Here is a 25,746-nt window from a genome sequence, read left to right as displayed (position 1 = left end):
TGCTCTGCATGTAAATAAGGCAAATGTGTACAGTTCTGGTCACCACACCCAACAAAGGATATTGCAGAGCTTGAGAAGGTGCAGAAAAGAGCAACTAAAATGATCAGGGGGCTAGAGCAACTGCCCCCTAGGAGGAGCGGTTAAAACGCTTAGAGCTGTTTAACTCAGAAAGAAAGCGGTTAAGGGGAGATATGATAGAGGTCTATAAAATTATGCATGGTATGGAGTGCGTGGACAGGGAGAACCTTTTCTCCCTCTCCCATAATACCAGAACATGGGGTCATCTGCTGAAGCTGGAGGGTGAGAGATTCAAAACAGATAAAAGGAAGCATTTCTTCACACAATGCATAGTTAAATTGTGGAACTCTGTTTCAGGATGTGGTGATGGCTGCCAACTTGGAAGGCTTTAAGAGGGGAGTGGACATGTTCATGGAAGATAGGGCTATCCATGGCTACTAGTCAAAATGAATACTAGTAATGGTGCATACCTATTCTCTCCAGGATCAGAAGAGCCTGCCTATTATATTAGGTGCTGTGGAACACAGGCAGGACAATGCTGCTGCAGTCGTCTTGCTTGTGGGCTTCCTAGAGGCACCTGGTTGGCCACTGTGTGAACAGACTGCTGGACTTGATGGGCCTTGGTCTGATCCAGCAGGGCTTTTCTTATGTTTCTATGATAAAAGCACCACCATAAATCTGCAATGTTCTCCAAAGCTATGGAACTCACCCCTTGGAACTTTTTATCACTTGGGAAGTGGGGTGTGCAACACACACACAAAACACACAGATATACAGCATGGTTTTTAATGGGTAGGCGTGTAATTTTACAAGTATATGTTTAAATCTTAAGTTGTAACAACAATCATATAATGCATTTTGATTAGCATGATCCAAGGTATCACAAAACAGCAAGCATCAAATTAGATACCTCGTATAAAAACAAAATGTGTTTCAGCGCATGGCATCGAAGCCCCTATTTTGCAGTTCAAAGTCTTAAAATGGAATAGAAAAATATGTTGTGGCCTTGATCGGATTAAGTGGTGTTGGGCACAAAACTGTTTTAAAAATGCACACCAAAAGAGAGACAACTCTCCCTCTGAGAATATGAAAGTTCCCAGTTAATCAGACATCTCAGTAATAGTTGAAATACATGGGACTCTTGTAATGCAGAGAGCAAAAGGGGGAAATGTGTGAGTCGTTTTCTAACAAAGCAGGAAATTAATTTGAAGTCAGGCATGCATAGCCGTTTACATAAAGGTACAGTATTCAAAAGATAACATTTATAGCCCTCCAACTTTCTGAAGGAAATTTAACAATCCTATGTACAACTGTGGAACTGAAGTCCATTCCAGCACTTAATGTCTTTCTCATAACCTCTACACTTAAACAACCCCCCCTTTCGTATGTTTTGTTTTGGCCCAGAAATTGAGATCCCCCCCGCCCCAGGCTCCAGATCTCTAACAGATGCTCTAATGAATTTTGAGGAACACATGGCCGAGCTGAACTCAGTTGGATTCACAAACTGATAATGGGCTGCTGGAAAAGCAATTTCTAGGTCTTGAGGGCAAGACAGAGGACTATTGAGGTTGCCAACCTCCAGGCATTGAAGTCCCTCCCCTCTCTAAACACCGCCCTCCTCAGATTCCACCCCAAAAATCTCCAGGGATTTCCCAATCCGGAGCCGGCAACCTAAGTGACTACAGATCAGGGCCTTACAACATGCCAGTGTCTCCACTGAACCAGCTTTGCTAGAATAGATCAGTGCTCCTAGGAATGAGGGGGACGTGGCTGTCCCTCAGAATATACACAAATCTGCCTTATAGCACTGCTCCAGCTAGTTCAGTATTATCTATTCTGAATGGCCGTGGCTCTCTGGATTCACAGGCCGAGAGAGATCTGTGAGCCAGAGATTAGACCCTTATCTGTTGCTCATGATCACAGGCCTCTCCTGCCCAAACATCCTGGACTCCACATCTCCTTCCAAGAACATTAGGAAACAAATGCACTGGAATCAACTCAAGGTCTTCTGAATCTCAACTTAAGCAAGAGGACGACGATCGCAGCCTGTTTTGTTCACGAGCTGGGCTCTGGTTCTCGGACATTGTAGATGGACCACCTCCCAGCCTCCTCACCATACCAGGAGCACGGGAATCCATGGTTGATAGCATGGCGCTTTCCTTTGGAAGAAAGCTTGTCCTGGATTTCCTATCTTGGTCTCACATGTTTCTAAGGAAAGGGACGCTGCATGGTTCCGCATGGTTAGGAGAGCGGGATCTTCAGGCTCGTTTTCGAGGGCTGCATATTGAAGTGGGCTGTTAAAGCGCATCATGAATCCAAAAGCGGAGCAGCTCCTCGGGGGGCTGCACATGCACGGACATGTCGCACTTCTCGGCTTCCTCTCCCCTGTAGTTTAGTATCCCGGCTGGTGATTCCGTTAGTTTCTGTGGAAAGAGTGGGGAGAAAAATTTAGTAGGGGGAAAGACTAGCGGTGCCATCTTAAGAACACTTCCTGGGAGTTTAGTCCCATCAAATAGACTTGAGTAGGATTTTGGGTAGACCTGCTTAGGACTTAGCTTAGCCCCTTGGGGAGGGGCTATGGCTTAGTTTGTGGAGCATCTGCTTGGCATGAAGAAGTTCCCAGGTTCAATCCCCGGCATCTCCAGTTAAAGGGACTAGGCAAGTAGGTGATGTAAAAGAACTCTGCCTGAGACCCTGGAGAGCAGCTGCCAGTCTGAGTAGACAATAATGACTTTGATGGACCAAGGGTCTGATTCAGTATAAGGCAGCTTCGTGTGACTGCTCTCTAAGAACCTTCCATTGCAATGCAGAGAGAATGTAGCGGATCACATGCTTTTCAGTACAGCATTTGGCATCTGTGAAAGAGCACTTTATGGTAACCATCTCCTTGATCCTGACAAGAGCCCTGTGAGGTAGGCTATTTTGCCGATGGGACACAGTGCTAATGACTTGCCCAAAGGCTACCCAAAAAACAGACATTTTAAACCTTCTGATCATTCCAAATTCATGTGCCAGGCTTTTAGAAATTGTCATCGATGAATACTGCACCTTGATTTTTCCTTCTGAGTATTTTATAGTTTTATTGAATCAATTCTTTATCGATTTGATGCATTTCCTCTGGACACTGCCTCTGAAGACTATGGCAAGGGAGGGGGTCTTTTGAATCCAAGTGTGCTAAACAGTTTCTTGTTCAGTATTATTATCGTTGTTGTTGTTTTTAAAAAGGGGGGAGGAATTACCAGAGTGTCAGGAAGACCTTCATTTGGGCAACAGGAATACTGGCAGATTTGGCAGGTTTTCCAGGCCAGTAAGAAAAGAATAAAAATGACCACCACGAAGCCAACAAAGAAGATTGGGGCAAACATCACTGAAAAGGCTTTGCTGTCTAAAGTCAAAAGGAAAAAGAAAAAGACAGTAAGTTATTAAGGGTGAAAACAGACAAGGTGAAGATCACACATTTAGAAAATCCATCCATTTAGAAAATCCAAATAGCAGCCTCAATTTGCATCATGGACGTGAGAGATGGAAACGGGGGTGGGGGTGTTAACTCTTCAATCACTTGGATTAACTAATCAAAACTAGCTTTTTATCTAGCACATTTCTATCCCACCCTTCTTCCAAGTAGGCTAACCAACTAACTAGTGGGGGGGAAATTCTGTCCCTTTAACAATAACAATAAACTTTTACTTACATCTTGCCCTCCCCCAGCAAAGCCGGGCTCAGGGCGGCTATCATCATAGTTAAAATACAATAAATACATTCAGTCTTAGAACAGCTAAAAATTATAATAAATACTGAATAAAAATTTGCTCTAATTTAGGCACCAAAGTAGTTCCCTGCAGGGAGAAATGTTCCTGCGGTGACTGCTTTCTAACTTAATACCATACTTTAGGGGGAGAAGGTGGACCACAATCTAATGGTTGAAGTTGGAAGGCATGTAGGAGAAAAGGGGAAGGACATAAAGGAACCGATCAGGAACAGGAAGGGGGAACAAGGGAAGGGAAAAAGGAAACAAAAGGGAGTGGGGGAGTGGAGGTCAGTATCTAGATGATACTAGAGAGCCAGCATGGTGTAGTGGTTAAGAGCAGTGGTTTGGAGCAGTGGTCTATGATCTGGAGAACCGGGTTTGATGTCCCACTCCTTCACATGAGCGGCGGAGGCTAATCTGCTGAACTGGATTTGTTTCCCCACTCCTCCACATGAAGCCAGCTGGGTGACCTTGGGCTAGTCACACTCTCTCAGCCTCACCTATCTCACAGGGTGTCAGTTGTGGGGAAGGGAAAGGAAGGCACTTGTAAGCCGGTTTGAGTTTTCCTTTAGTGGTAGAGAAAGTCGGCATATAAAAACCAACTCTTCTTCTACCATTGCTGCCCTCAACCATAAGCCCAGCAGAAAATCTCTTGTCTTACAGGCCCTGCAGAACTCAGCTAGGTCCCACAGGGCCTGGGTCTCATTAGACAGAGAGTTCCACCAGGCTGGGGCCAAGGCTGAGAAAGCCCTGGCCCTGGCCCTGGTTGAGGTTATGTTATGTACTTCCATGCCAGGAAAAGCATCAAGTTGCCCATTTTGAAGCATTAAGTCTCTATTAAAGGGAGAGGCTATTTTTCTCCAGGCTTGTTGGTAACCCTACCTCCAAGGAGCTCAGGCTGATTTCCATAGGCCGCCTTCCCCCCCATTTCCCCTCTCATTTTATCATAACAACAACCCAGTGAGATAGGCTAGGCTGAAAGCCTAAGGTCAGCCAGCAAGCTTCCATGGCAGAGTGGCGATTCGAACCCCAAGTCTCCCAGATTTTAGTCCAACAGCTACACCACGAGGGCAAAACTGAATGGCCTCTGAAGAGTTAAGCCCTTCTTCTCATCGCCCCAACACAAATGGAGATTGCACAAACCTGCAATTAGCATTTCACTGACTGAGAGAGGTGTCTGTCCTAAGGGGGGCGAAGGCCCATTGAAAATAGGAGGGGAATGGTGTTGGCGCATTCTGTTTAAAGGTAAAGGTAGTCCCCTGTGCAAACACCGGGTCATCACTGACCCATGGGGTGACGTCATATCACAACGTTTACGAGGCAGACTATGTTTACGGGGTGGTTTACCATTGCCTGCCCCAGTCATCTACACTTTACCCCCTAGCAAGCTGGGTACTCATTTTACCAACCTCGGAAGGATGGAAGGTTGAGTCAACCTTGAGCCGGCTACCTGAAACCGACTTCCGTCGGGATCGAACTCAGGTCGTGAGCAGAGCTTCTGACTGCAGTACTGCACCTTACCACTCTGCGCCACGGGGCTCTCTATTGTGTTTGCATATTGTCCCTATATTGTGTTTACATAGGGACAATAAAAGCATACTGGTAAATTGGAGTTGGCTGTAAAACTATCGGGTTTCCCACCCCAATTCAGAGATGCTGACCATTCGTCTTTACTCAGCCGTTTTATTACCTTTCCTATTGATGTAATTGTGTTTACATATTGTCCCTATATTGTGTTTACATAGGGACAATAAAAACATACTGGTAAATTGGAGTAGGCTGTAAACCTATGGGGTTTCTGACCCCAATTCAGAGATGCTGACCATTTGTCTTTACTCAGTCATTTTATTACCTTTCCTATTAATGTAACACCCTGACCTGGATCACCCATGCTTAGCCTGATCTCATCAGAAGTTAAGCAGGGTTGGCCCTGGTTAATATTTGGATGGGAGACCACCAAGGAAGTCCAGGGCCACACGCAGAGGAAGACAACGGAAGCCATCTCTGAACATCCTCTTGCCTTACAAACCTCACGGGGTCGCCATGAGTCAGTTGTGACTCGACGACAGAAAAAAAATAAAAATTAATATAACACACATACGCATGTTTTATTTTTAAACCAAGAGATCAAAAAAAGGTGTTATTTTGTGATGGGTCCCTGCTACGACCATAAAGACAATTCAAAATTAAAAGTAAACGTCTCAAAATGCTATCTTGCTTCAAGTACTAGAAACCATAAGCCAGCATGTCATCAGTCACTATGTTTCATTGACTGAACAGAAACACCCCCCTTTTAATATGCTGTCAATTTGACTGCTTCATTTACTCTTAGACTTTTGGTAGCTGCTGCATTTCATTTGGCTGTAATGGTGCTGTGTGGGGAAACATGGCCAGCAGAAGACTCCCATAATTGTCTTGGCAATCGGCATTTTGCAAAGTTTAGCAAGCAAAGAGGATCGAACTGAGCAGGATGCCAGGAGAGTCATGACTGGACTATTTAAAAACAGTAGCTCAGTGACAGAGGGTCTATTTTCTCATGCAGAAGGTCCCAGGTTCAATCCCTGGCATCTTCAGTAAAAAAAAGGATCCATCCCTTTTCAGGAACGCGTGTGCATTTGCCAGGATGGTAGAGACAATTAAAAAATGCAGGGAAAGAGCGAAGTGACTTCTAAAGGTCAGAAAAGATGTGCATAATGAAAACAAAGCCCCAAAATAATCAGGGGTAGGGTGATCACGAAGGAAACAACCTCTGTATAAAAGGCCAAACGCTCAGTTTCTATTAAATGCAACTGCACATCCCTTGCAAAGGAATGCCGCATCTGGAAGGGCATCTACCCACTTCTCACCTGCAGCCTTCACGCATTGCACCTGGCTGAAATTACTGCTGCGGTTGATGGCCTCCACGTAGGTCTGTGCTTTGACGCAGTACTCGGCCCCAGCCTCCATGGTCTCCAGGTGCACGGTGGTGTTGCTGTCTCTCACAACTTTTTCATACACCTAGTTTCACAGAACAAAGGGAAGGGAAAAAGTGCAGGAAAGCCTGATGAAAACGATGAAAGGGTTGGCACACTTTCCTTACGCTGAAAGGCTTAAGAGTTTTAGGGCTTCTGAGTTTATTAAATTAGACATGCCATGGAGGCAGAGGGAGCTTTTTTCTTCCGAAATACTAGAACTTGGGGGCACTGAAAGAGGTCAACGAAAGGTACATCAGGACAGAGAAAAGGACAGACTTCACACAATGTTTAATTAACTAGTGGAACTGACTTGCACTCTTGGGCTGCATCACACATGAGTTTTTCTTAATAAACAACCAGAATTGTTGGGGTACTTAATAATCTCTGTTAACCTCAATGTGTGTGTGTGTGTGAGTATGTGTGTTAAATGCTGTCAAGTTGCTTCCAACTCATGAATCCGGGTCCTCCAAAAGTCCTATCTTTAACAGCCTTGCTCTGGTCTTGCAAACTGAGGGCCAAGACTTTTTTTATTGAGTCAATCCATCTCTTGTTGGGTCCTCCTCTTTTCCTGCTGCCGTCAACTTTTCTTAGCATGACTGTCTTTTCCAGTTACTCTTGTCTTCTCATAATGTGACCAAAGTACGACAGCCTCAGTTTAGTAATTTTAGCTTCTAGTTCAGGCTTGATTTGATCTGTAAAGCACTGATTTGTTTTTTGGGAAGTCCACGGTACCCGTAACACTCTCCTCCAACACCACATTTCAAAGGAATCTACTTTCTTCCTATCAGCTTTCTTCATTGTCCAGCTTTCACACCCCATACATAGTAATAGGAATACTATGGCATGAATTAACTTGTTCTTGGTTGCCAGTGACACATTCTTACACTTAAGAATCTTTTCCAGCTCCCTCATGGCTGCCCTTTCCAGTTTCAGTCTCCTTCTGATTTCTTGGCTGCAGTCTCCCTTTTGGTTGATGATGGAGCCAAGGAGTACAAAGTCTTGAACCATTTCCATTTCCTCATTGTCAACCTTTAAGTCGAGTAATTCCCCTGTAGTCATTACTTTTGTCTTCTTGATGTTCTGCTGTAGTTCTGCTTTGGCACTTTCTCCTTTAACTTTCAGCAGTAGTTGTTTCAAGTCTTCGCTATTTTCTGCCAGTAATGTAGTATCATTGGCATAACCACAATGGGGGGATTTCCACCCTGGTAGCAGTGTTTTGTGGCAGAATGCACAGAGAAGAAGTGGCTCTACAAACGTTTCCTCCCAGGACACTATCACCTTCACATTAGAAAACACTATCCCCTAAGTACAGCCACTTACTATTTAGTTTTCCGTAAACAAAACTTTACAATGTTAAATTGGGAAAAAGAATGGCAGAACTGCACATCACACACAGTTCCTCCATTGGACCAGAACAGACCAGAGACCCAAACTCACCTGGTTTTCCTGGCCCTTCCTCCAGTAGAGTACTAAGAATTCAAACGCAGGTCCCAGGTGCTCTAGCTCTACGAGCAAGTGATACCCGTCAGCCAGGACAGTCAGCATGGGTGGAATGAGGGATGCTGTGAACACCAGAATTAGAAACATACTGTCACTACTGCACGAGTAATAACCCATATAAGAACATAAGAAAAGCCATGCTGGGTCAGACCAAGGCCCATCAAGTCAGCAGCCTGTTTACACAATGGCCAACCAGGTGTCTCTAGGAAGCCCACAAACAAGACAACTGCAGCAGCATTATCCTGCCTGTGTTCCACAGCACCAAAGACAATAGGCATGCTCCCCTGATCCTGGAGAGAATAGGTATGCATCATGACTAGTATCCATTTTGACTAGAAGCCATGGATAGCCCTCTCCTCCATGAACATGTCCTCTCCCCTCTTAAAGACTTTCAAGTTGGCAGACATTACCCCATCCTGGGGCAGGGAGTTCCACAATTTAACTATGCGTTGTGTGAAGAACTTACTTCCCAGCCCAGGTAAGAAGGAATTCTGTTCTATGCAAATGTCCAAGATACCTAGAGGGCTGGCATGGCACAGTGGTTTAAGTGAAGGACTAGGACCTGGGACAACTGGGTTCGAATCCCCCACACTGCCATGGAAGTTCAGAGGGTGACCTAGGGCCCATCAAAATATCTCTGCCTAACCTACCCTCACAAGGTAGTTGCGGTGGAGACGAGAATGATGTGAAAAGCCTCTTTGAGTCCCAATCGGGGAGAAAAGTTGGATATAAATAAAAATGAGCATAAGTAACCTCCAAAATTTGCCCCCAGCAAATCCACATATCAACTTAGTTAAAGGTCAGATGTGCACGAGGACTGTAGAACTTTCTCAATATTTTAACGCATGCCATAAAAATGACAATTGCATATGGACTTGATGTCAAGGAATTGTACCCCAATCCCTTGCAAACATTTTGGTTCAACCTGGATTTAACATCATGAAGCTGTTTTGTGACAACTGGAATGTACTTTGATTTGTAACGCTTAAGTCTGAACCAAAGCCTTAACTGTGTAGTTAGAGTTTGCATTATAGCTTTCTTATTTTTTTTTGATTCACTGCTCTCATATTTTGTCTTGTCAACCTGCACAACTTTTAAATAAACTTCCCTAACTTTTGCTTTTGTGTCTTATTTGACTCTTGGGAGGCTTCAATCTAATTCTAGTACCTTGACCAGGTAGTCCACCTACCAGTACTGCGACTGGGAAGGGCAGCCTTGAAGCAGCTAGAAAAGATTCTGAAGTGTAAGGATGTGTCACTGGGCACCAAGATTAAGTTAATTCATGCCATCGTATTCCCTATCACTATGTATGGGTGTGAAAGTTGGACACTGAAGAAAGCTGATAGGAAGGAAGTAGATTCCTTTTAAATGTGGTGTTGGAGGAGAGTGTTACGGATACCCTGGACCTCCAAAAAAACAAATCAGTGAGTTATAGATCAAATCAAGCCTGAATTAGAAGCTAAAATGACTAAACTGAGGCTATCGTATTTTGGTCACATTATGAGAAGACAAGAGTCACTGGAAAAGACATGCTAGGAAAAGTTGAGATAGCAGGAAAAGAGGAAGACCCAACAAGAGATGGATTGACTCAATAAAGGAAGTCACAGCCCTCAATTTGCAAAATCTGAGTGAGGCTGTCAAAGAAAGGACATTTTGGAGTACACTGATTCATAGGGTCGCCATGAGTCAGAAGTGACATGACGGCACTTAACACATACACAGAAGAATTTGAATATTTAAAATAAATTGCAAGCTGGGCCTCACGCACAGATGGCTTGTGGGTTTGATCCTAGAAATGTTCTAAGGGACAATGTGACCACCTGCTCCTAGGACACTGTCCATTAAATGGTCAAGGACACGAGGCCCCTCTGCATGGCAGTACAGCCCAGATCACATCTCCGACGTACTATTCTGCACTTGTCTTCCCTTTCTTCCTGATCCAGTCTTGTTTTTCTACTAGCAGGTCCTTGGGGCTAAGGTGGGGTAAAACTGGATTCCACTACCCAACCCAGGCGTTTAACGATCTTGCACAGACTTGAAATGTTTCTAAGGCAGCCGAGATACCATTTTGCCTGCAGGCTCCATCTTCAGTAACAGCACTTGCATTAGCTAGGGCTGAGCGGAAGACAGACCAGTTCTAAATTAGGAGGGAGACTGCCATTTGAGAGTACAGGAAGGGTAGCAGGAAGCCAAGACTGCCAGGAGCACGATGGCAATCTGTACTAGTGGGTTAACTGTGGAAATACAACTTTCAAAACATATGATTTTGCGGTGGTGGAAAGTCCCGTCAAGTTGCAGCCGACTTATGGCGAACCCGTAGGGTTTTCAAGGCAAGATATGAGCAGAGATGGTTTGCTGGTGCCTGCCTCAGCGTAATGACCTTGGTCTTCCTTGGTGGTCTCCCATCCCAGTACTAACCAGGGCCAAATCTGCTTTACTTCCAAGATCAGGCTAGTATCAGCCATCCAAGTCAGGGCAGGTCTGATTTTAAAACAATCCAAAAAGTATCTTTTTACATAGGAATGTTCTAAAGATAGAACATAAGAACATAAGAAAGGCCATGCTGGATCAGACCAAGGTCCATCAAGTCCAGCAGTGGGTTCACACAGTGGCCAACCAGGTGCCTCTAGGAAGCCCACAAACACGACGACTCCAGCAGCATTGTCCTGCTTGTGTTCCACGGCACCTAATATAATAGGCATGCTCCTCTGATCCTGGAGATAATAGATATGCACCATGACCAGTAGACATTTTGACTAGCAGCCCTGAATAGCCCTCTCCTCCATGAACATGTCCACTGCCCTCTTAAAGATACACATTCTGCAGTCACCCATACCTCTTCCTAAACACTAAGGGCTCAACAAGTGAGACAAAGGTCTCTTGTCTTGCTCTGTCCTTAAAGTGCAGCCTCACTTTGGTCATTTTTGCATGGGTACTTTCATTCACGTTTGAGGGGGAGGGGCGCCCATCTGTCTTGGTTGTTCCTTGGAGTTATGCATGAGTTTCCCCTCCATAAGGGATGACCTTGCGACCAGGCCTCACCAATCCCGGACCTTCCCATTCCTCTGTTAACCCGATTCTTCCCTCTCCCCTGAGCTCAGCCTGGGTGAAATCTCCATGCATAAGGCAAAGTGCGGGACACACAAGCTTAGTTTCACATGCAGCCAATTACAAAGCAGCATCTCCAGAGGCAGAGATTCAAATATTTCCTGCTTCCTGGGAGCTCTTTCTGAGCAGAAGAAAGGCTTTTTAAAACCGAGGGTTGGATTTCTCCCCTCCCCCTTCTTTTCAGATTGCTGTTTTTTGTTTTATGTTCTTAAAATGCTTTTTTATGCGGCAATTGGGTTTGGGGGGAACTTTTATCTCACTACATCTAATTACAAAGCTGCATTTCAAGGGGCGGGGAGTCAAATACTTCCTGATTTGAGATTTGAGCTTGGAGACTGCGGGTGCATAGACGCCCAACAAGAAAGTGTGGGTCCAGTAAAGCACCCATTCATAAACGACCTTTAACTCAGGACCCTGCAGGGAAGGGAGAGAGGCTTAACCCTTCAACCTTCACTCAGCATCCCTATTCTAAACTGGAGCGTTCCCTGCTTGATCGTTAGCATTCCAAAGGAAAAACATGTGTGTTTTTAAAGGGTGTGTCTTTTCACCTTTAAAATGCCAACAGCAAAGGATGGGGCACAGTTTAATGTGTAGTTTGGCCCTCTGTTTTTGACACCTGAACAGAAGTCAACCGAGGTCACCAACTTAAAATCCCAACTAAACTTGTGTATTAAAACAGAGAAATGGTGGGTTGGGGGAGGGCCGGCCTGTGAATTGCCTAAAATACATACCCCTGACCTATATCCATGGTGGGAAAAGTAAGTATTAAAGAGATCGTTCCATATAGCATTATAGAATCTCCAGGATCAGAGGAGCATGTCTATTAGCTGCTGTGGAACACCGGTAGGATAATGCTGCCGCAATTGCCTTGTTTGTGGGCTTCCTAGAGGCACCTGGTTGGCCACTGTGTGAACAGGCTGCTGGACCTGCTGGACCTTGGTCTGATCCAGTATCGCCTTTCTTTTGAGTCCCGTTTTGTGCGATCGCCTCTTGCATTCAAAACAATTGCTGTGCTATTCCTAGGCCTGCAGTTTCCGAGCAAACCTTGCACAAAATAATTTCAAGAGAGAAGGAAACTTGTCTCTGTGTTACCCAGCCAAGCTACTGGTGTCTCAAACGAAAGGATTGCTGGAGATGGCGGTCATGTACCTTTAACTGTGTAGAAGAGGAAAGTTCAGCAGGTTCAGCTATTCACAGGCTGCAGGACACATGAACACATGAAGCTGCCTTATACTGAATCAGACCCTTGGTCCATAAAAGTCAGTATTGTCTACTCAGACCAGCAGTGGCTCTCCAGAGTCTCAGGCAGGGGTCTGTCACATCACCTACTTGCCTGGTCCCTTTAACTGGAGATGCAGGGGATTGAACCTGTGGTTTTCTGCATGCCAAGCACATGCTCTACCACTGAGCCACAGCCCCTCCCCTAAGTGGCGATTGGCATTACCCTGGGCATGTAAGAAGGGGCCATGAGAGCCTAACACTGAAAAACACTTCCTGCCCTTCCTCTCATGATCTGCCTAAGTTCACAGAACCAGCACTGCTGACAGACGGCTGCCTCATACTGACTCAGACCCTTGGTCCATCAAAGTCATTATAGTCTACTCAGACAGGCAGCGGCTCTCCAGGTTCCCAGGTCATCACCCGCTGCCTGGTTCTTTTTAATTGGAGATGCCGGGGATTGAACCTGGGACCTTCTGCATGCCAAGCAGATGCTCTACTACTGAGCCACGCCCCCTCCCCTGCAGGACAAATCTGCACCTGCTGGATTTCCTCCTTCTGTACCATTATTAAAGGTACAAGAGCCCTGTCCTGCCATCTGATCATCATAAATATGGGTCATGCCTTCCAGGCCTTTGATAGAAGCAGAGTTTAAGGAGGTGCAGGCCACTGGGGAATTCCTAAAGGTGAGGTGGCGGGTCAAGCTTCACCTGGATCTCACCATCTCCAAACTAGAATCCCTACCCCAGGGGTCACCAACCTTTTCATTAATAAGAGCTACTACATGCCAATAAAGGTGCTGTTGTTGAATAAGAGCTACTTCAGACTAATGTAAAATATACTGAGCTGCTCTCCTCCACTCCCTCCTCTGCATGTTTCCACGTTGTTGTTTTTCTGTCCTAGAAACAAAATGTCTCCAAAAGTGAAGCTATGGGCTCAGCATCAGAGAGATTATGCCAGTGTGGTATAGGGGACGTAGAAACCATGGAGCATATTCTTATCCATTGCCCTTACTATGAAGAGATCTGTGGCAAATTTATTCAGCCTTGGACTAACAGGCTCACAGATATCTTGGAGTCAGAGAGGGCAAGGAGGTTGCTCTCAGGTGAAAATCCAAGGGTTTCTGTTTACACTGCTAAATTTGTGTCGCCGCGTCCAGGGTCAGCCCTGGTTAGTATTTGGATGGGAGACCACCAAGGAATACCAGGGTTGCTGTGCAGAGGAAGGCACTGGCAAACCACCTCTGTTAGTCCCTTGCCATGAAAACCCCAAAAGGAGTCGCCATAAGTCGGCTGCGACTTGACGGTACTTTACACACACGCAGATATAATAGTGTCCTCTTAGGATTTTATGTAGACTCCAGTGTATTTTATACTTGGAATTCCTGGTTTTAATGTTTAATGTTTTTTGTATATGTCTGGCTATGTGCCGTATCAATAAATGACTGACTGACTCAGCGTCGCAAAGAAGATTCCTACAAAATGAAAGCTTTTTCTAAAAAAAAAAAAAAAAAAAAAAGCCTAGAACAAATTCTTCTCCCAATCTTTGTCTGGCTCTTCTAGGGGATGCACAAGCTCCTCTGTGGCAGCAGGTGATCTACCAGTAGCTCACGAGCTACCTCTACCCAACCTCCCCATCTATCATGGTTTTAGCCCTCCCTTCCTCTAATGAGCACCAGGGTAGCATAGATACTTTTCTCCTTGCCTCATTTTATCCTCACAACAACCCAGGGAAGCAGGTTAGGCTGTGTGTTTGGTGCAAAGTCACTCAGCAAGCTTCCGTTGCAGTGCAGGGGATTTGAACCCAAGCCTCCCCTATTCTAGTCCCCACTATAACTACTACATCATGCTGGCTGCCCTCTGTATATAAGTGAGAGAAATGCATTTCACTCCTGCTCAGAGCCACTCTGTCCATTACTGTTGCTTCCCATTGTGTAGGGCTCAACCCTGGCATTGGAAGCTAAGGGTCATTTATGCATGGGAGTTTTGCCTGAGGTTCGTTACTCGCTGGACCCACACCTTCCTGTTGGGAATCTATGCACCAGCAGTCTCCAAGCTCAAATCAAGTCCCCGCTCCTTTAAATGCTGCCTTGTAATTGGCTTACTTTGTAATGCTTACTGTGAGAGAAAATTTCCCCCAAAAAACCCAATTGCACATAAAAAAGCATTGTAAGAACAACAACAAAAACGGAGCAATCTGAAAGGGTGAGGAGAAACCTCATTTTTAAAAGCCTTTCTTCTGCTCAGAAAGAGCTCCTTTCACCCAGGCTGAGCTCAGGGGAGAGGGAAGAATGGGTTAACAGAGGAACGGGAAGGTTCGGGATTTGTGAGAGCTGGCCTCGAGGTCATCTCTAATGGACGGAAAACTCATGCATAACTCCCAGGAACAATGGAGACAGACAGGGGGTGAATGTGAGTGAAAGTACCCATGCATAAACAACCCTCAATGACCGTGGAAACTGTGGTCATAAAGTTTTTCCCCCCTAAAGGCCACAGGCATACACTTCGTGCGATCCAACAACTCAGGGAATGTAGGAAAATGATTCTATTTTTAACTAGGAATGATTGAAAAACTCATATGAGATTTAGATTTTTGAATCAGGGCCCTCCTTCCCCAACCAGCCTTTGTGGCTATCCTAAAGTTTTTCCAAGGTCCATAGCTGTGCTTTCCTTGATTCAAGACTCACCGGCAAAGCATAGCCAAGGATTTAGTGGATTCTCTAATGTGAATTAGTCATTTTTCCAATGTTACATTGAAGAGTTGAAGAAGAGTTGGTTTTTATATGCTGACTTTCTCTACCACTTAAGACAGAATCAAACTGGCTTACAATCACCTTTCTTTCCCCAGAACAGACACCCTGTGAGGTAGGTGAGGCTGAGAGAGCTGTGACCAGCCCAAGGTCACCCAACTAGCTTCATGTGTAGGAGTGGGGAAACAAATCCAGTTCACCAGATTAGCATCCACCACTCATGTGGAGGAGTGGGGAATCAAAACCAGTTCTCCAGATCAGAGTCCACTGTTCCAAACCACTGTTCTTAACCACTACACCACGGGCTCTTACATTGTAAGACCACATTAGGGAATCTCTAATGTGATGTTACAAAAATAATTTTTATCATCGTTATTATTAATGGGGGGGGGGAATGGGGATTTTTATACCTCAGACAACAAAATATCTTGGGTTGACACAACAGTGCAATCCTAAGAGCACTTTCTTGGGAGGAATCCCCACTCAATAGGAATCTGAGTAGAGCTGCTTAGGATGGCACTTTCAACCTACCTCACAGGGGTGTTCGTAAGGATAAAGGGGAGGAGAGAAGAGCCACATATGCTACTATGAGATCCTTGGAGAAAGGGTGGGATATAAAAAAAAACGACAGGTAGACAGCAAGTTGATGACACTAACATCAAGAGATGATAAGCGAGATGACTGCATGCTTTGACATCCCTCCCTCCCCTCATCTCCCCCCCCCCATTCCACATAGAAAATTAGATGTCAGGGTTGATTCACACATGCAGGGGAATGAGGGGGCAATGAGGTGAGGTAACAGAATGGACTGTACCACTTCCGTTTGCAAGTAAAGGATCAAAGAATGCTACAATGTGTACAAAGCTCCCTGTAAACAGCAAACCAGCACACCAAGCAAAGAGAGGCAGAACCTTTCACCCTGCAGTGCTAATTTTCTACATGTGGGGAGTTTTTTATATCAAGGAACATCCACAACTGGAGCCTTCCGGTTACAGTCTCAAGCAGTGCAATCTGTACTATCACTTCAGGTCTCTGCCACTTCAATGTGTCTTTGGATTTCCAAAAGGCTATTGACAAAGTGAATCAGGGAAGAGTGGAGAGCGAATCAAGTACTTACTGGTGACCCGATTGAAAAGCCCGTTGAGAGTGGCCCAGCGAGAGACCTCCGTCCCCTGAGTTGCGCGGACCCGTAGATTGTATGGCACGGTGGCCGAGATGTCTTCCGTGATGTCACACTGGGTGGCGCTGATGCCAGTGCATTCTCCAATGGGGATCCAGCTGTCGTTTGCATAGTCCCTCTCATATTCTCTGAGGGAAACAAAAAGGAATGCTGGGAATGCCTCGCCCCATACGTCTTTTGTTTTTAGTAACAGTTTGAACCAGCGTCCGTTTGATATAGGTTGTTTTACCTGAGTTTTACCTGAGGTTCATTGCTCGCTGGACCCACACTTTCCTGCCGGGAATCTAGGCTCCAATCTCCAAGCTCAAACCAAGTCCCCACCCCTTTAAATGCTGCTTTGTAATTGGCTTACATTGTAGCATTTACTGTGAGAGAAAATTCCCCCAAACCAATTGCCACATAAAAAAACATTTTAAGAACAAAAAAGCAAAACAAAAAAAAGGAGCAATTTGAAAGGGGGGTGGGAGAGAAAGCCAAGCCTTGCTTTTAAAAAGCCTTTCTTCTGCTCAGAAAGAGCTCCTAGGAAGCAGGAAGCATTTGAATCCCCACCTCTTTACATGTTGCTTTGTAATTGGCTGTGAGACAAACCAAGCTTCTGTGTCCCACACTTTGCCATGCATGGAGATTTAACCCGGGCTGAGTTCAGGATCGGGTTAACAGAGGAATGGGAATACCCAGGATTTGTGAGGGCTGGCAGCGAGGTCGTTTCTAATGGACAGAAAACTCATGCATAACTCCAAGGAACAACTGAGACAGATCGAGGGCGAATGTGAGTGAAGCTACCCATGCATAAACGACCATAGTGTCCCTCAAGGAACAAAAGTTTGCTGTCCAAACAACATTCTGCAAAAGAGACCTTTCCCCACAGGAGATGGACCACTTTTGTCCCATGACTTTTTAGCAGCTGAGGCATCGAACCAAAATAGCAGCCCTCACAAAAATAATGAACAATTTCGTTTCAGTCACCTTTAATGGCATGATAATAAAATAGCAGTCACAAAAATACATGAGTCTCCATGAATAATGAACAATATAATTGATGACTGTGTGCCCTTTAAAGGGCTCCTCACCTAACCTAATGGGTAAACTTGTGCCCACCTCGGTGAGTGCTGCATCCTCAGTTTTCCTTCCTTGGTGAAAAGTGGTGTCATGACGCAGCTGATTTATGGGGTTTTCAAGGCAAGAGATGAACAGCGGTGGTTTGCCATCACCTGCCTCTGCATAGCAACCCTGGACTTCCTCGGGGGTCTCCCATCCAAGTACTAACCAGGGCTGACCCTGCTTAGCTTCTGAGATCTGATACAATTGGGCTAGCCTGGGCCATCTTTCCTACCTTAACAATGTTCTAATGCTGTTGTGTGTGTGTGTTTTTGGTGCATTCTGACCCTTACCTAGTTCTGTGCGGTGCGAAACACGGTGTGTTCTAGGAGCAAACATTTACACAACGGCTATGCAAGATTTTCCTAGCAACACCTATGAAATGTGTGTTGCAACATGAATGAAGGGCTGTAGGGCTTGTGAGCCTGGCAGCGGATGAGGTCCCCCTCCCACCTTCTCACAATGAAGCATGACCATATGTTCCAACTTGCATTGCGTTTGCAAGAAGCTCAGCAGGAGGCCTTTTTCCCACACCAGATGGACTATCTCGGCCTGCGTCAACCCGTACACCAACTGCAATCCTCGCAACACCTCCTCTGTCTCATTGCCTCACCCTCATGTTGGGGGGGGGGGTTTCTGCCTCTGGATTCCCACAATTGCTGCCTTAATTCTGCAGAATGGACTGCTAGAGGTGTCTTGGAAAGCGCCCCCTTTGATATCCTTTTGCAAGGCCTGTAAGGACTCAAAAGGCAAGGTGAGGATCACTTGTCTCAGTCCCTAGTGTGCAAATTGTAGGCATGCAGAGCCCCAGTTTGATCTTTTATGCATGGACACTTTGACCTACTTTCTCCGCTAGTCCCACTTGGTTTTTCGTTGGGGTTTTGCATGAGTTTTCCGTCCTTTAGAGATGACCTCGCACCCAGCCATGCAATGTCCGGGTCTTTCCAATCCTGTTAAAACCTGATTCTTCAATCTCCCCTGAGATGAGACTGGGTCAAATCGTCCTCATCTCCATGCATAAGGCAAAGCGCGGGACAGGGGAGCTGGGGGTGGCGGTGACGGTGACGTTTTTCTCACAGTAAGCACTACAGCCAATTACAAAGTAGCGTTTCAAGGGGTGGGGACTCAGATTCCAGATTTTTGCTGGTTATTTTTTTCCTCCTGCTCGGATTTCTTTATGAGCAGACATTTCTCTCATAAAAATGAGTTTTAAAATGACACTTGGGTTTCTCCCCCCCCTCATAAGAACATAAGAAAGGCCCATCAAGTCCAGCAGTCTGTTCACACAGCGGCCAACCAGGTGCCCCCAGGAAGCCACAAACAAGACGACTGCAGCAGCACCATCCTGCCTGAGTTCCACCGCACCCAAAATAATAGGCATGCTCCTCTGATACTAGAGAGAACAGGTATGCAGCATGACCAGCATCCATTCCAACTAATAGCCATGAATACCCCTTTCCTCCATGAACATGTCCACTCCCCTCTTAAAGCCCTCTAAGCTGGCAGCCATCACCACATCCTGGGGCAGGGAGTTCCACAATTTAACTATGCGTTGTGTGAAAAATACTTCCTTTTATCTGTTTTGAATCTGTCACCCTCCAGCTTTAGCAGATGACCCCGTGTTCTAGTATTATGGGAGAGGGAGAAAAGCTTCTCCCTGTCCACTCCAAACCATGCATAATTTTATAGACCTCTATCATGTTTCCCCTTAGCCGCCTTCTTTCCAAGCTAAACAGCCCTAAGCGTTCTAACCGCTCCCCATAGGACAATTGCTCTAGTCCCCTAATCATTTTGGTTGGTTGGTCTTTTCTGCACCTTCTCAAGCTCTGTAATATCCTTTTTTAGGTGTGGTGACCAGAACTGTACAGTTCTTTACAGACCCTCACCCAGTTCCTTGTAAAGAGCTCCGTTTTTTGAAATGGTTTTTAAAATGGCACTTGGGTTTCTGCCAGGGGGAGAGGGGAACTGGACGTTTTTCTCACAGTAAGCACTGCAGCCAATTACTAAGCAGCATTTTCAAGTTTGTGGGGACTCAGACGCTTCCTGATTTTTGCTGGTGATTTTGCTGGTGCATAGCATTTTTAGGATTCACAACAGAAAAAATGTGGGTAAAGAAAGCATTGGACCCCAGGTAAAACTCCCATGCATAAAAGACCTTTGACTGTGGGGGTGGTTATGCAGAGAAGGGAAAGAGTTTTAACCCTTAACCCTCCACTCAGTTTTACTATTTGCAACTGACTTCCCTGCTCTACTATTAGCATTTGAAAGGTAAACATATGCTTTTTCCTTTAAAATGCAAATAGCAGAGTAGAGGTGGCCAGTTTCAGACAGTAAAACTGAGTGGAGGTTGAAGTCCCTTTCCCTTCTCTGCATGCCCCAAGGTAAACTGAGACTGCATGAACTTGCAGCTTGCATGTTACGCCTGAACTTTGTCTTACCTCTTTGAGCCTTAAGACTATTCATTTCAGCAGATTCTCTTCAGGGGTATTTATTTTTAAGGTAAATATGAACTGATTTTTTTTCTTTTTTGGCAAGCAATCAACCTGTTGCAATGTAACTGCCTTTTGGAGTGTTTGAGAAGATTTCTATCATAATTTTTATGCTTTAATTGTGTTGTTCATCCTTGTGGGCATGTTCATACACCTCCTTGCGCTAAACAGGAACAGCGGTGCTTTTACATAAATAAATGCAAATATCTCCATGCAGAGAATTTAAAAAGACCTTGCTTTGGTTGTAAACCTACTTCACAGGATCTGTAGTTATGACGCTTAATCTGCTCCCACTCCCCACACCAGGGCTTCCCTAAAATTAGACAGCATTCAAAATGGCAGACAAACTTTATAGGAAACGTTACCCTTGAAACTCGACGGAGTATTTTACAGCTTCTCCTGGCACTGTCAGCGGACTCCATACCAGAAAATGCTTCATGTTCGTGGACAGGATTGTGATATTCTGAGGGGCTGGCAGTACTGCACCTTTGTGAAGAAGACATCGCCCATTGATGCACACAGAGAAAAAGACAGAAGTTAAAAATTTGACTTGTTATGGAGAAGCCAAGGTTAGTTTACTTTTTGAATCAATTCCTGTATGAAAAAAAGATGACTGCTTGGAAGGTTCCTAGGGCAACAGAACAACGCAGCACTAATAAAACCACTTAATGTTTGCAGTAATTCTGTGTTCGTCTGTTACAGCAAAATTACCCAAAACTTATTTCAGCATAAGCTTTTGTGAGTCACATGAACACATGAAGCTGCCTGTTACTGAATCAGACCCTTGGTCCATCAAAGTCAGTATTGTCTACTCAGACCGGCAGCAGCTTTCCAGGATCTCAGGTGGAGGTCTTTCACATCACCTACTTGCCTGGTCCCTTTAACTGGAGATGCCGGGGATTGAACCTGGGACCTTCTGCATGCCAAGCAGATGCTCTTCCACTGAGCCACGGCCCCTCCCCCACTGAGCCATGGCCCCTCCCTAGGGCTCGCTTCTCCACATGCAGGAAATGGACAACCATTGGCCATGATACAGCCAGGGATGGTGGTAAGGAGCTGTTACAAAAAGAGGCCAGGGCCATACAAGATCCATCTGAAGGAGTCATCCATTCATACAGTGTATGTGAGACACTCCTAACAACATCAAGGTAGAACACACATGAAGTTTCGCACAGGATTTAATGAGATGGTGGAACAAATTGGAGGCTGGATCTGCAAGATGGTAACATCTGTAGTAAGTTAGGAAACCACGGTCCCAGTTAAGCCTGCTGGGGTGGGCTTCTTGTTGTCTTGAATTTGTTAATTAACTTTGCTTTACGTAGCATTTCCGGTGTTCACACATAACGTCAAATATATTCCCACAGCGATCCTTACAACAAATCCTGTAAGGTAGGCCAGTGTATTTATCTCCATATTGTAAATAGGCAATTGAGGCTGAGAGAGAGAGAAGCTAGCTTAATGTCACCCACACTGCAATCCTTAGAACACTTTGTTGGGAGTAAGGCCCACTGAGTAGACTTGAGTAGGATCCAGAATAGACCTGTTTAGGATTGCACTGCTAAAGAATTCAGAGCTGAGTTGTGATTTGACCTGGTGACCTCACAGATCACTCTCTAGTCACTCTGCCACAACAGCTACTTAAGAGCCCAAGCAGGATTCTGGGAGCCTGCTCTACCAGTCACTGGGATGCTGTGGTGTCATCAGAAACTAAGGCACGGGAAAGGCAAGATGGAGTCCTTGAGCAGTCTGTGCTGCCCCCCTGCTGCCTTCCCACTTCCTCCTTGCATCCCCCTTTCTTCTTGCTAGGAATAGGCAGGGGTTTGTCACAGCCAGTGTACCTTCCCAAGAGAAACCCTGTACAACAACCCACAACAATGTGGCTACCTTTGAACAGGCATCTCTCTGTCACGATCAAGGAGATGCACCAGCCAGGACAGAGCAATAACTAGGGTCCCTCTTTGCCACCAGTGGGAGGTTTTTTTGGTGGGTGGAGTCTGAGGAGGGGGGGTTGGGGAGGGGAGGGACTTCAATGCCATACAGTCCAATTGGCCAAGCTGCCATTTTCTCCAGGTAAACTGATCTCTATCGGCTGGAGATCAGTTGTAATAGCAGGAGATCTCCAGCTAGTACCTGGAGGTCGGCAACCCTAGACTTTGGGCCAGTTACTCTCTTTCAGCCTAACCTCTTTCATAGGGTGGTCGTGAGGATAAAATGGAAGTTAGGAGAATGAGGCCAGCTGAGTTGCTTGGAGGAAAAGCCGGGTTTTAAGAGTGCTAAATAAATAAAATTCAATATGCAGAATGAACCCAAATGTTCATTGGGTTGCTGTCAGCACAGAACAGCCAAACAGACTAAACCTGGAAGACTGGATGTCAGGTTACAAAGCACCTGACTAAATGTTTTGTAATTCAAAGTGAGGTGAAGGGAGCTGGAAAGAAGGAGTCACTGAACCTCTTCCTGCGTCATCTGTTTGAGGAATAAAATGCCAAAAGGGCTCTTCAGCACAATCTCTCCGTGTCAATTTTTTCACTCAATAAATGTGTTTTTTGTTCCTCATTTCCGGTGCACCGTTGACACAGTTTCCCTCCGGGAATACATTTCCTGATCACACAGACTGCAAAACTTACATCCGTTTTTTTTTTTAAGACTGTAATCCTACACACAATGACTTGGGATTAAGCCCCATTGAACTCAGGAACATGGTGCAGACATTTGTGTAAATGTCTGAACCGACAGTGTCATTGAACCAGAGAGTTGGAAGGAGCCATACAGTCCAACCCCACTGCTCAATGCAGGATCAGCCTAGAGCATCCCTGGCAAGTGCTTGTCCAGCCTCTGCTTAAAGACTGCCAGTGAGGGGGAGCTCACCACCTCCTTAGGTAGCCAATTCCACTGTCAAACAACTCTTACTGTAAAAACTTTCCCCCTAATATCCATTCGGTAGCTTTCCGCCCAAAATTTAAACCAATTATTGCGAGTCCTATCTTCTGCTGCCAACACGAACAGTTACTGAAAAAATGTCTACTTAAGAGAGGAAGATTATTATTTAATACAGAGGTGTTGAACTCATTTGTTACAAGGGCCGGATATGACATAAATGTCACTTGGTCGGGCCGGGCCAAGTGTACCATAAAAGTTAACGCCAGGTACCGGAGTTACAAACTTTATAGAAGACACAGACAAAGCCAATTAATGGTTTTATTTTTATTTCATTTTTTACTTAAAATGCAAGCATGCTTAAAACAATAACACTCTTACACTATTTTCTTTTATTTAAGTCTTTGATAATTGACACTTTGGGACGGGAGGGGGTGCTTCCTCAGTTCCGCAGCCCACTGCGGGCTCCCCAGCCCAGATCGGGACTGAGGGGTGGCTGCCTCACCTGGCTGGCAGGCTGGATAAGAGCTCTCAAGGGGCCGGATCCGGCCCACGGGCCTTATATTTGACACCCCTGATTTAATAGCTTTATTTTTTTTCTCCATTTCATTGTATGTACTTTAAGAGACAGGGCACAGGAAAACAAGCCTTTGTCAAAGTTTTAAAAAGTCGATTGCTTCCCTCCCCCATTATAATGCGTGTCCCTGCATCAAAGATATTCCCTCCTCACTGCATTATTTATAGTGCGATCCTAAACAGAGTCACACTCTTCCATGCCCATTGGGGTGGATTCCACAGAACATTTTCAACAGAAGAATTACCACCCACAGAATTTGACTTTCTTGCCCCCCCTTTCCTGCCGCAGCTCAAAAATGTCCCTAAAATGCTTCTCTCCCAGGAACAGCATTTTGGTGTCATGTGTCAGACTGCGATCTCAACGAGCTGCAGGTCTGAATCCCTCACAGTGCACAGAACCTCCCTGGGTGACCTTGGACAAGTCACTCTCTCTCTACCTCTCTCTACCTCTCTCTCTACCTCTCTCTACCTCTCTACCTCACAGTGAACAGAACCTCCCTGGGTGACCTTGGACAAGTCACTCTCTCTCTACCTCACAGGGCTCTTGTGAAGGTAAATTGGAAGAGGAGAGACAAATGTATGATGGCCAATCTCCTAGCAGGAAAGAGAGAATGAAAATATACGAAATAAATAAGTTTCAGAGGCATTTTGGGTGCTGCAGCAGAAGAGGGAAGTCATGCTCCATAGGTAGAATTCTTTCATCCTTGGAAATACTCTGTGGGTTCCACTCCATTGATTTAAATGTATTTAGAAGCATGCAACTGTTTTTAGGATTGCACTGATAGAGACAGGACATCTCATTAGGAATCCCTGCTACCACGACAAAGACATGATTTCTTCGCATCTGGAAGCAGCTACCTTGGGGTTTTTTGTTTGCCTGGCTTCACTTGATTTTCCTTTGGTTACAAGGGACAACTGTATTTCAGGGATAATATTTACATTTCCTAGGCGAATGAGCAACCCAGGGCATGGCTGTCTCCCTGTTTTGTTTTGTTTCTTTTGATTCATTTCATCACAGACATTTATACCTTGCTTTAATCTCCCCGGTGGGGACCTAAAACAGTTTCCAACATCACATGAACATATGAACACATGAAGCTGCCTTACACTGAATCAGACCCTAGGTTTATCAAAGTCAGTACTGTCTACTCAGACTGGCAGCAGTTCTCCAGGGTCTCAGGCAGAGGTCTTTCACATCACCAGCGTGGTGTAGTGGTTAAAAGTGGTGGTTTGGAGCAGTGGACTCTGATCTGGAGAACCGGGTTTGATTTCCCACTCCTCCACAAGAGCGGCAGACCCTAATCTGGTGAACTGGATTGGTTTCCCCACTCCTCCACATGAAGCCAGCTGGGTGACCTTGGGCTAGTTACAGCTCTCTCAGAGCTCTCTCAGCCTCACCTACCTCACACAGTGTCTGTTGTGGGGAAGGGAAGGCGATTGTAAGCCAGTTTGATTCTCTCTTAAGTGAGAGAGAAAGTCATCATATAAAAACCAACTCTTCTTCTTCTTACTTGCCTAGTCCCTTTAACTGGAGATGCCGGGATTGAACCTGGGACCTTCTGCATGCCAAGCAGATGCTTTACCACTGAGCCACATCCCCCTCCCCATCACTTTCCCCATCTCCATTTCATCCTCACAACAACCCTGTAAGGTAGGTCAAGGCTGAGAATGACTGTCCAAAGTCATCCGGCGAGTTTCCACAGCAGAGTGGGGGAACTGATCCTGTCTCTTCCAGATTCTAGTCCAGCACTCTGCCCATTTCACACATATACAATACATGCACCAGTTAAGTACTTCAGATTACTCTTCAGGACTGGAAAGAATTCCTAAGCACTACTTGTCAAAGCGGTGCTTAACCTTTTCCCTTACAGTAACGAACTGCAATTGCACAATTCTAGGCACGTACCTGAGACCAAAAGTGGCATCAGGGAACCAAGGAGCAAGGAACGGAAGCGAGTGGCCATTTCCCCTGAGATTAGGATGCTTGCCCCTACGTTGCTGGATTTGGCATTTTCTTCTTTGGGTCCAGGAACCGATCGAGCCTCCTCATGCTCTGAGCTGCGCAGCGACACGGGTTTTCAGCCAAGCAGCTCCTTGGCTGTTGTGTTGTGGAGCCTCAACTGTTCCCACAGCCAACTGAACGTGGCTCACTGTTCCATCCTGCCTCCTCTTGCGTTGCTCAGGAGGGTGTGGCCACGGGTAATTTGGGTTTGGGCAATTTGCATTCTGGT

General features: G+C 45.5%; 1 protein-coding gene across 1 annotated transcript; it reads right to left on the bottom strand.

Annotated features, from left to right (window-relative positions):
* Positions 1–2,299: 2,299 nt before the first annotated feature.
* On the bottom strand, positions 2,300–25,479 carry IL20RB (interleukin 20 receptor subunit beta). The gene is made up of 7 exons (XM_056846910.1): positions 25,422–25,479; positions 20,428–20,548; positions 16,413–16,603; positions 8,158–8,282; positions 6,613–6,763; positions 3,258–3,403; positions 2,300–2,441 (listed from the first exon to the last, which is right to left on the bottom strand). Exons 1-7 carry the CDS (start codon positions 25,477–25,479, stop codon positions 2,316–2,318), a joined length of 918 nt encoding a protein of 305 aa, XP_056702888.1. The 3' UTR covers positions 2,300–2,315.
* Positions 25,480–25,746: the final 267 nt, after the last annotated feature.

The sequence above is a fragment of the Euleptes europaea genome, chromosome 3 (genome assembly GCF_029931775.1).
Source record: "Euleptes europaea isolate rEulEur1 chromosome 3, rEulEur1.hap1, whole genome shotgun sequence".
Classification (NCBI taxonomy): Eukaryota; Metazoa; Chordata; class Lepidosauria; order Squamata; family Sphaerodactylidae; genus Euleptes; species Euleptes europaea.
This window is presented reverse-complemented; position numbering and strand designations above follow the sequence as displayed.

Coding starts and splice junctions, on each gene's coding strand:
- IL20RB (XM_056846910.1), bottom strand. CDS start 25,479: ATGGCCACTCGCTTCCGTTCCTTGCTCCTTGGTTCCCTGATGCCACTT. Junction 20,549..25,421: donor GATGCCACTTTTGGTCTCAG/GTACGTGCCTAG, acceptor TTCTTCACAAAG/GTGCAGTACTGCCAGCCCCT. Junction 6,764..8,157: donor GGAAGGGCCAGGAAAACCAG/GTGAGTTTGGGT, acceptor CTGTGAAACTAG/GTGTATGAAAAAGTTGTGAG.